This window comes from Filicampus tigris, chromosome 18 (assembly GCF_054856515.1).
Source record: "Filicampus tigris isolate MCC_2025a chromosome 18, RoL_Ftig_1.0, whole genome shotgun sequence".
Lineage (NCBI taxonomy): Eukaryota > Metazoa > Chordata > Actinopteri > Syngnathiformes > Syngnathidae > Filicampus > Filicampus tigris.
In genome coordinates this window covers 5,842,536-5,854,074 of record NC_141234.1, presented here as the reverse complement: position 1 = coordinate 5,854,074, position 11,539 = coordinate 5,842,536, and the positions used below count along the sequence as shown (strand labels likewise).

The 11,539-nt window shown below is 42.6% G+C and overlaps 1 protein-coding gene across 2 annotated transcripts; it reads left to right on the top strand.

The window, feature by feature from the left end:
• Positions 1-12: 12 nt before the first annotated feature.
• topaz1 (testis and ovary specific TOPAZ 1) lies at positions 13-9,635 on the top strand. 2 transcript variants are annotated; one of them, XM_086015413.1, is made up of 20 exons: positions 13-366; positions 2,115-3,732; positions 3,816-3,862; positions 4,040-4,137; positions 4,214-4,248; positions 4,316-4,383; positions 4,480-4,541; positions 4,620-4,706; positions 5,300-5,357; positions 5,474-5,625; positions 5,784-5,876; positions 5,953-6,056; positions 6,406-6,475; positions 6,571-6,742; positions 6,823-6,923; positions 8,130-8,274; positions 8,379-8,531; positions 8,678-8,881; positions 9,012-9,198; positions 9,263-9,635. In XM_086015413.1, the coding sequence occupies exons 1-20, from the start codon at positions 87-89 to the stop codon at positions 9,459-9,461; spliced, it is 3,933 nt and encodes a 1,310-aa protein (XP_085871539.1). In that variant the 5' UTR covers positions 13-86; the 3' UTR covers positions 9,462-9,635. The 2 variants fall into 2 exon arrangements, with proteins under 2 accessions (XP_085871539.1, XP_085871538.1); XM_086015412.1 differs by having other exon boundaries at positions 8,130-8,295.
• The last annotated feature ends 1,904 nt before the right edge of the window (positions 9,636-11,539 follow it).

Sequence of the window (11,539 nt, the reverse complement as noted above, 5' to 3'; positions counted from 1 at the left end):
GTTAGACTCGACCAATAATGGCCGTCCCGCGTTAATCAACACTTGACCACTGTTTGGCCATCACGGAAGGGGGAGACAGCGCCACAATGTTTCCATCCTCGAACAGGTTCAAACGGAATCAAACCAGGTTGAAAGACTTCACCCGCCTCAACCTGGTTCCGCGACCAAGACTGAAAACCCAACAAAACCTGTCAGAGTTTGGACGTGACAGGACGTTCTTCATAACGGAGCCGAACACCGGCCCGTTGAAAGCCGACGCTACGGCCGACTGTACCCGTGATTTTTGGCTCAACAGAGGGAAGAGCACAAGTACTTTCCAAGGGACGTCAGTGGAGATGGAAACCAGGCGGCGTGGGTGTAAAACAGGCGAGTACATTCGTATATTCAGAGCAGCTTCAACGCGACCTGAATTCTCTGTGTAGCCCCGGAGCTCGTGTTTGCATCGGTTCCGATCATGCAAACGTCAAACGTGGGCCAACGCTGAAACTTTGTGTTTGGTAAAACTATAAGCGCTTAAAGCGAGTGCATCCCGAGTTGGAGAAACTTTGGGACGCAGCAAGGTGAAGGCCATGTCCCCTCGCTGTGAACCAAAACCAGCACAATCGCGACAACCAAGGTCGTCAAGTAAGGCAAGTTTTGACATTGTAGTTTGCTTCAGTTTAATTAAATTCATCGTAAAAGTCATGAAGTAGTTTTTTGGTCATGAAATGACACGGTTGGTATTTTACTCTTACATGCGTTTTCAAGCTAATTGCATGAAAGAGGGGATGCTAAGCTAACATGCTAAACGCTGCGGTTTTTTTGTGGCCCCCTGGTTAGGCATAAATTGGATTGTTGGAATAGTGTGTATATATATATGACAGACACCAAAATTTTAAATTTCATGTTCTTGACTAAATCTACTAAAATATAATTTCTTACTAATGAGTATCCTTCACACCGTGTAAAAACAACAACAACCTTAATTTCAGTGGTTAAAGTTAGTTTTGTACATAGTTTTTATTTTATAAAGTATTTATTATTGTTGTAAATATTAGTGCTGAACAATTATGGGAAGTGTCATTAAGATCCCCCCTCAAAATTGCAATTTAATCAGATTTATTTCAAAGCCCTTTTCCAATATATTTTCAACCAACAATCTTTATTTAAACAAACAATATCATATTTATTATGCATTATAGGATACTAAGAAAAGACAAATGACGCAGTAATTAACATCAAAGACATTTTATCAACTACAAATATAGGTATAAACTTTCTCAAATACTTTGACGTGCATTGTAAGGGTTCACCTTGACAACATAATTCAGCCACACAGGTGTGGTGTAAACATAAGTATATACTATTCTGTAAATTAGTAATACACAAACTTACAATAAGTGCAGATTGCAACAATGTAAATACATCTGTGGCTTTACGACTTCCTACATAATTTAGTTTCATGAAACATGTAAACGTGAACTGCACTCAGCTTATCATTTAGACTGATAAATAGACCCTTAGACCCTTTTATAACATTTTTCTATTTCAATAACGGATAAGCGCCCGCAGGCATTACAGCTCTGCGGCGACTCATCGATTAAATAAAGAGTAACATATTTTAGTTTAGTCTGTATTTGGTCTTTTTTTCTTTAGGCCTGACAGCATGAAAATGTGAGCACATCTTTTTAACACTGGCAGTCTTCATGTTTTGTGGATTAACTAAAAACGATATTTGCAAACCTAGCTATGTATTATGCATGTGTGTTAAACTTGTCTTTGTGATGAGAAGAGCTCCACTACTTTTTGGATTTTTTTAAGCAGATGTGACTGTCTAACTGATGCACTCAAGCAATACTGAACAGATGAATGACAACATTTTTGTCATTTTACCACCCTGCCACTGTGCAGCCCACTATTTTATGTGCAGGTATGTCTAATTAAAAAAAAAGCAGATGAGGGGGAAAAAGTGCCCAAATTGAATTTTAACTTGGCAGACAATGTAGTTAACGTGAAGAGACCACCTTCAAATCAGACTCTATTTTGAGGGCTTTTTGCAACCACATTTGTATCAATTCAAGCAACTTTTTCTTATGTGCTTGTGCTCCTTGACAAGATTCTGTTTTCATTTGCAGATTTTGATACAAATATGAAGCCCATCCCTACTTCCCTTGCTGGTTCGGAAGGCTCTATAAGAAGAATTGTTCAATCCTCCGGCTGTGGACTATGTGGTGACTGTAAATTCATTTCTCCTCAGAGGAGGACACTGGTCAAGCGAGTGAAAAAAAAATTGGCCCCTTGCCCAGAACAGCATAAACCCACTCAGGCACTTAAGGAAGACCTCCACCCTACAGTCAACCTTTGTGATGTAGTCCTAAATTCTGATGCCAGGTGCCACAATTGTGGCTTTGTGCTACCACGTGGTCTCAAGACCAAGACTGTGTATTGCTTTAAACAGGACGTGACAGCTGCTGGATTGCAGCTCAGACCCCGTTGTTCAGGCCACCTGAAACATGCAAATGATGAGCGCCAAAGCGATATGTCACATGGAAGATTGCAGTCTGATGAGGTCTGTCAGCCCGCTGGTCTGACTGAAAACCAGAAGCAACCGACTGAGTGCGAAGACAGAGATACCTTGATAAATCATACGGCTCATCCGCTGGTCAAGGGTTGGACGAATGTCTCCAGAACATGGCCGGCTTCCACCTTGACTGGAAACCCTACAGGAGAGCAGAGCATTGAGCCTCAGGGTGCATGTGACGCCACAGGAACGGAGATAGATTGGGGCAAAACAAATAACACAGACTTTTTTATGAATCGTGGAACTCTGAGAGTTACTCCAGACCTGGAAACCATTCAACCCAACTGCCTTTTTTACGAGGAAAACCAATGCCGGACGTCAAACGGTCACGGTCAGCCACATGCAGAACTTCCAGTCATGACGTGCGACAAAGCGAGTGGGAGTCCTGAAACGTGTACGATGCCAGAGGGGACGCCAGGAGTGTTCGATGATGATGACCGCGGCTCCGTCACTTGCCAGAGAGTTAGGGTCTATGTTTGGAAAAGAAACGATTCCTGTGCACGCACCTACATCTCCTGGCACGACAAGCGACTCATGAATGGATTCACGAACCTGGAAAGCAGCATGAATGATTTTGCACAAGCGGAAGTAATCCCGTCTGGTTCCCTTACTCCAAGAGAACCGTCACCCTCTTTCAGCAGAATTGATGTCGTCAATGATATAGTTGATGACAGACGTTTGGAAGAAACTGATGAAGACTCCAATGAGGGCCAAGGTAAATCGGAACAACTTGAACTGGAACAGACGATGAACACGGACCCTCCGCCAGATGTTGCCCAATCCAGCTCCTCCCCTGTCATTTTTGATCATGATGATGGTGAAGCCTTCAATAGTGAGGGTCAGCCACCTTCTGCTAGTCTACCAGGATCAAGTTCATCTGAGCTAGCAAACAATGAAGGCTACCAGGATCGACCAGGATCAAGTTCATCTGAGCTAGCAAACGATGAAGGCTGTCCATCTGCGAATGGGGCAGGCGGTGGCACGCCGTTGTGCGTTTTGGACGAGTTCACCGCGTACCAACATGATATTCTCCTTGTTGACGTCAACCACGATGACTCTGAGCTCTTCGGCAACCTACCCCAGGAGAGTCTGCTGCAACTGGGTCCCGACAGAGTCCACGAAGAGCCAAAGACTTTGGCCACATATGGCGTGTCGCAGACTTCAAAACAAAGGTAAAGCTTCATATTTGCCTACATCTCCCAGTTGTCAAAGGCTTATTATGACAGCATACTGTACTATATTACTTGTGTTTCAGTTGGACCCCAGTTAATATAAATCTTCTGTGCGAGAGTCCAGACAAGGGTATGGCCAATTTAAGGACCTTGCTGAAAGTTGTTGATGTACTACACGGCAAGAAATTGTTTTGTCGTCGCCTTTTTTGGAGGCAATCTCGAAGCATTGTTAACAGAACTAATACATGAGTGATATCTTTTTGAGAAAGGACCGAAAGTTGTAGTCTCACCCTTCTGAATTTTGCAGAGGAGAGCCCCAGCAGGCCCTGGAGGCCCAAGAAGAGCAGTAGCCCTCCAAAAAGCCAAAGACATTTATTCAGGGAAGAAAACTGCATCGAACCGTCGGTAATGGGCCGAAACTAATGAAGGGTTATCAAATGGAGGATTACAGCTTTTAATGTTACTGTATGTTATTGGACAGGGCCAATCTTATGCCAGCAGAGACATGGAGGAAAGGTTTGCTGTCGTACATTTCAACCCATTGACGGGTTGTAGTTTTGCATTGATTTTTCTTTCAAAACAGGGATGTGCACATTGAGGCTGTGAACGACTCGCATAACCTCATCCCCGCGCTTTGCAAAGGGAGAAATGGCGAGTGAAAATTCAAGCCGCATAACAGGATCTGCGATTTGGCGATGCGTCGTTTTGAGTGGTTGTTTCTGTTTGTTTTGGCCGCTCTTTGTGCAGGTCCGCCCATGGCCAACCCGGAAAACAAGACTAAAGATCTGAGGTGTCCCAAAATTAATCCAGTAAGTATTGCGTCAATCGGGAAAGTCAAACAAGTGAGTGGATGTATTTAAATGTCTTGTACCCCGGTAAACATTTAGTACTGCAGGCTGTTCTTCAGTGAGTCGCAGTCCTGTCACTACAAGATGTGCCGCTTTCTGCACGTGCCGATGGAAGGCGACGAGAAGGTAAACTCTTGGCGAAGAGCAGCAACTAGAACCTTTGAATGTACAGTGGAACCTTTGGACAAGCTCGTAATTGTTTTGGATTTAGATTTTTTTTTTTTTTTTTTTTCTTCCCCTGAAAGTAACAGTTATACAAATTTAAAATTTTATCCACTGATAAAAAAAATTAAAACTGAAGCCCAGTAAAACAACGCAAAGTCATGTGACTTCTGTAACGTTGTTTGCTTGTCACACAAGTGTGAAATCTAAAAATAATAAAACGCTATTCTTCATTAAATGTGCCATTAGGATTCACGGTCAGTAAAATATCTTTTAAAAGTGCCCCCTGCATTTTTTCACAATTTACAATGTATCTTTTTTAATAGCTTGTCTGAGTGTCCATCAATAAAAAAAAAAAATTAAAAAGCTGTTTATTACCATGGTGAGGCTTGTCTGTCATTTAGACAGCATTTGACTTGAGCTTCTACTGCGATTCAAGGTGTTGCAGGTTACCATAAAGTGGTGAGATGCTTGTCGCGCGAGTTATTTGATAGTTGACACCACCCCCTGCTGTACTTTAAATGTAAAACCTGACTGATTGCTCTTTTTCATTCCAGTTTTGCGTCAGCACTTTGGCGTGCTTCACCAAAAATCCCATGTGCCTCCAGAAAGCAGGTCCAACTTAAAATTGTATCCCCTAAATGAGACCCACTAATGAAACCGTCCACTCATCTTTCAGTTCATTTGCACGCATTCATCTTCATCCGTTGTCTTGTACTTGTTCATTTCAGGAGCTTTGTTCACAAGCTACTACAAGGACAACCCCCCGGGAATGTTTTTCTCCATGCCCGTGTTTCGCTCCCTCCTCTGGGCTCTGCTGAAAGCAGGCATCATACCTGATGTTATGTCAGTGCTCAGTGTCGGCTTGGCTCACAAAATAGTGGTCAGTTTGCGGTTCGGTCAGCTTCTCTGTAATGTGTCATGTCGGCCAGCAGATGGCAGCAAATGTTGATGTTTGGGAGCGCAAGACTGTAGAAAACACGGGTACACACTATTGAGACCAATCTCAGGAGAAACTTGCTTCTCTCACCCTCTTGTCAGCCTACTCATGAGTTCCTGCTCGCCCTTTTCACCTTTGTCAGAGAGAAAGGCCTCACGAACGTTGTTCCTCACCTCATGCAGCTAACTTACAAGGTAAACGAACGCCGATGCATTTCACCTCATCTGTGTATGTAGGCGTGTGCGTTATGCGGTTTTCACCTACTGACAGATGGCCGGTGAAAATTTAATACCGAGCTTGGATTGCTTCGATGGCGTTAAAAACGTTCCTGCATTCCAGATGGTGATTCATTCAAATGTGTCTGCTACTGAGAGGTGAGTTGTTTTTATTCATCGCTGTCATCGCAAATTGTGAATTTGCAACTCGTAAATTCAAAGATTTTTCTTTTTGTGCTCAGACCTAAACCCTGTCCAATATGAAATTATTGCATTGGCGCCATCTTCATTTAGAGAGGCAGTAGCGTGCCTAATAGAAATGTTTTGTTGCCATCTTGTGGCATCCATACGCAACTATAAAAACTTTTTTTTGGTGGGGGGGGGGGGGTCGTGATATTTAATGGGTGGAACACTGTAAGTGCTTATTTTGTTCGGCATCAAATTATGACAGATCTGATTTTGTTCATGCTGTTGAGTAGTTGACTGTCCGTCTCTTTTGATGTCAAAGATCATCTGTGTCCACTGGTATGCCCGTTTCAGACTCCTTGAACGTGGCCCATGTCATTGTGGAGATGGAGGTGAGCCACTTTGTTCAAACTCGTCCGCAAGATAGCGCGGTTGTATTCCTTGCATTACTCGGGCCACAGCTTGCCAACGCTGTTGTGTTTGCCAGCTTTCTGCAAAGCAAGAGGACTGGCGCTGCTTGGGTAAAGCCTTTCGCTCCATTTGCACACCGTGCCAACATCCCAGCCAACTGGAGCGCATCAGCGGGCACATCGCTGTCGCTCTTCTGTCCGAGGCCAAAGACAAACTGTGTGTACCGTTTGCGGCATTCGCTGAGACAAGTAAGCAACTTCGAAGTATTATATTTTTTATTTAAAAAAGCTGCATTTCTTTTCAAACTTTTTTTCCCACTCCTATTTAGTTCACCCCAATGAAGACCCAAACTCCCTGTTGATTAGTTTCGTCGGCAGAATTGGAGTCTCCCTCATGCAAAGATACCATAAAACCCAACAGTGGGCCAAGGTAAATAGACCCATCTGAACCAACATTTGGAACGAGATTTTGTGAAATATTTTTATATCGTTGCATCAGTGTTCCCTAACCTTTTTCGCTCCAAGGCACAAATTTTACAAATGTCTTTTACAAATTGTATCTCCTGGCGCACCACCAAACAACTATCACAAAAGCAACACGGGTTTAATCTAGGGATGCTCCGATCGATCGGGCGTTGATAATGATCGCCCCATTTTCGTGAAAAATGACGTGATCGGCATATCCGATCAAAGCCTTTTTTTTGCCGATCAAAGAATCCGATCACCCGCAGTTCATGCGGTGTGCTGTGTAGTTTGCGTTTTGTAATATATGCCATGAAAAGATACCTCGCGGGGGGAGCATGGCCACAAGCTTCAACACAACCAACTTAATCCGACATTTGAAGAACAAGCAATTGGAAGACTACGGTGAGTTTACGAGGCTCACTGCATTGAAGCATGTTGAGTCTTAACGAGGGAGTTTTTCGCTCGCGTAATGCTTTTAATGACAATGTTCAATCGAGGCATATGTATTCCGAAATGTGTTATGCATGATGCGTTACTTTTGTCTCGTTGACAAATGCACAAGATAGTTTGTCCATGCACAAGACAAGAAACCAAGTTCCTGAGTCGTTTCAATTCAGGAACTCATTAAATAGTTTATTTGAGTGAAGCCTGCATGTGACTATTTTTTTTTACTTTGGTTATATTCTGAACCACGCAATGTTTAGGTGGCATATTATTTATTTGACTTTTTGCATATTTAAGTATTTTGAGACTGCTGATTCTTTTGATCTGTTAAAAACGTTGTTACTAAATGCTGTTTTTTTCAATTATCTTTGTGACTGAGTAGTTGTTGCATTGTGCCAGCAACGGTTTTGTATTTCTTCATGCTTTTGAAAACATATAGAGATTTTTGTCAAAATTACGGCAATAATATGGCTGTTTTTTTTTTTTTCCAGATAATATTGCATAATAGCAGTCACCATAAATAAATGGGAAAATATACAGGTATTCCATGTGATCGGGATCGGAATCGGTATCGGCCGATCTCACTCATGCATGAGTGTCATAAAGCCTGATCGGAACTTCCCTAGTTTAATCGTACCTCCTGCTATCTAGTCGAAGAGCATATAAAATGAAATGAAATATGATCATCTTCAGTATGCGTGCTAACAATGCTTTGTCTGTGCGCTAGGGTCGGAAAGTGGTGGAGGTGCTAACCCAATTTAAGATCAACTACTCGATGCAGAAAGGTTTGTTTGCCAATGAGCACGGCGGGTCACGCTGCCGCCTGATCACCTTGGCAGCCGAGCTCTTCCTCCTCAGTGGCAGCCTGGAAGGTGCTCTCAATGCTCTCCGAGGTATTGTTGACTTGCAGCCGCGGGCGCCCCCCACCGCTTGTTTTTACCGTGACCTTGTGGCCAACTTTTATCTGCGACTATAGAAAACAAATGGTTTGTGAGTTCAAGCGTGTGGCCATGTCAGCGTCTCGACCTGGAGAGTCGAAGCCGTGTGCTCGCACACCTGGCTGAGAAAGCCTCACACAGAGACGCACTGGAAGTCCTGCGTAATCTCCCGGGAATACAAGAGCCCAATGGTGAGAGGCTTTGTTCAGGGTGTACCCGCCTCTCGCTCAAACCAGCTGTGACGTAATCCAGCTCTCTCGCAACCCAAATGGGCAAAAGCGTTATCGAAAATGAACGGGTAGTCTTACTGTGTGTGGATGTCTTTCTCTCTCCCCAGACCAGGTTGACATCTCCAAGTACACGCCCTTGTTCAAAGCTCACCTGCAAGTGTGCGTGGACAGACTCATGCTTCCCGTAGCCTCAGACACTGTTGACTTGATGCTTTCTAGAAAGATACCAGTAGATGGCGCTGTGCTGCAGGCGCTATTGCACAAACTGGGGAGGCAAAACCACTGGCTACGTGCGCGAGAAGTCTTCAGGCGTAAGTGGAGGACAAAGGTCCTACTACACCTTTCATTGATAAATGAGCACACACAGTTGCTGTTTTTATTTTTTTTTCCCTGCCTGTCTCTCTGCATTGCTTGACTCCCACCTTTTTGTGTACCCATAAGACTCTCTAACTGCTGGCTATTACCCAGCCGTGTCGGCCCCCGCTGGTTTCATGGCGCTGATTGTTCCCAGTCGACTGGGGGAGGTGGAACTAGCGCTCACATTTGAGATGTTAATCACTGTCAATGCTTCACTCATTCTCCCCACTTCTCAGACGACACTCGGCAACCTCAGCATCACCCTGAAAAGGTAACACCTTATACATATGCATGTGACGGTTACACGCATGTGACGGTTCTTTCTCGCCTACCAGGAGTCAAGAGAGCGAGATCGAGTACCTCTCAGCTGGTAGCCGCGTGCTCTCGGCGGCGTTCGTCCTTCAGCCCAAATTGGAAGTCCACTACACTGCTGTAAACTCCTCACAGGAACAAGTCTTCACGCTTAGCATTGCCTCGGCCCGGCGCTGGCTGCGTAGCAATCATATGTGGGCAAATGAGGTGTGGGTTCATTAGTTATAATGTAAATCCCCCGCCCCAAAAAATATTAATGTAACCAAGTAAGTGTGACACCAGTGTGACTGGATTATTGTGAGAGATGGGTGAATATTGTTGTCAGTTCAAAGAGTTTGACTGTATATTTTTGTTTATAATGTTTTTATAAAATATTCTCAATGTTCTGGTTTAAAAGTTCTGTTGCACAATGTTTCTTTGTGGTGGTAATTTTTTTTAAAACTATGTGTTAAATTATAATGGTGTGATTGAACATTCGAGAGTAACATAATATGGAGTGTCAACCAGCAAAATAATTTCAAGGTCTGTTACTTATGCACCATTCAATTGTCCCACTCAGTTTTCTTGATTAACTTCGCTCTGTTTTCTTGATTAACTTCGCATTTCGTCCTGCTGCCCGGATTTCAAAAGTTTTAAAAGGAGCAGGGACCTTCTCCTATTATTTCTATTCATTTTATTTTTTAAATTCCATAGCAAGCATGATCACATTCTATCACAGGCTCCGAATTAACCAAACCGTTTTTGTGTGTTAGGCGGGAAGACAAAGCATGACACTATGGCCTTTGTACGATTAGCCTACTTCTCGACATATTTTACGGTTCAGCTAGCACACTTTCTTTTTTTTCTTTTTTTTTTTTAAATTTGTGAGAGTTACCTCAGGGCATGTCAGTACAGACTTTCACGTGGTCAAGATGAATGCATGTCTGATATTTCACATTAACAGTGTGAAGGGTCATATGATGCTGTGTAATTGATAAAGGACTACTGTGTAAGCTTTGATGACAAAAAGAAGAGTTGATGAAACCATTTGCCTAGGTTTTGCACCCCTTGAGTGATGAGTCCTTTTTAGGTCTCATCTTCAAGAAAAGTTATAGCGGTTAGCCTATTGCATTGCATGTACAGAAGTGTAGAGAAGATGGATGAAAGGTTTGTTTGTAAGAGAAAGCTCTTTGGTGTAGTCCATCAGGTATAATGTTTTCCCACTATGGCACATCATCATAACCCCTGGCCTGTTCTGAAGCTTTTTACAAATCCATCTTACTTGAATCATTGAGGTGCTATTGTAAATCACCCCCCGGTCATCCTTTGGGCCATTTTCTTCATTTAAGACAGAAATGAGTGGGCCAGTATGTAATGTTGGCCCTATGTCGTATGAAGAGAATTTTAATTTGGAAACTAAATTACAGATTAAAAATACAAGACAGCAAGTAGAATTTATAAAGCAGCACTCCATTGAGCAAGTAGCTACTGCATGCTTTCATGACATACACATTCTCCACATAAAAAAATAGTCCAAAGGGAAAATTTGTAAAAATATAAATAGAAAAAACAGCACGTCTGCAAGTTAAAAAAACAAACAAAAAAACAATTGCTTAACTCATTCAGTGCCAAGGGCATATTTTCTTGACATAGATATGTATTTGGGATTGAATGAGTTAATCTGTATTTATTTAACTCATTCACTGCCAAGGAGCGATTATTTTCTGTCTTTTCACACTCCAGCCATTCAATCCCAGGAATTTATATATGTTTCAAACGTTAGGGTAAAAGAGGGTCTGGAAATGTCTGGCACTGAATGAGTTAATTAATGTTTAAGTGATATACCTATATTTTCCCCAATTCCCCGATTACGTTTATTTTTCAATTCGGTCTTCAAATTTGACGTCCAATTTTTTGGCATCCTGATGGAAAACGAAGGTGAGTGGAGACATTTTCGTAGTTCATTACCTTTAGTACATGAATGATTTATGCGTTTTACGACTTAAATTGTCATGACTAGACAACACAGTGATTTGTGAGTAGTATTTGACACGATAAACATGTACAGCACAGTAAAAGCATGTCTACTTTAAACTAACATCTTAGTGGGCCGGCACAATATTAGCATCAATCATGTTAGCTCGATGCGCTGTCGGTATACGGCTACTTCCTGAGGGACTGTAAATCAAATATAATGAATAATGAGCACACACAGTTTTAATCCGATGTCGTTTGATTGGAGTTTAACAGCGTCTAAACAAATTAATCTTTTGTCGTGAATGTACACTTTGACAGTCCCCCCCCATCCCCCAACAGAATTC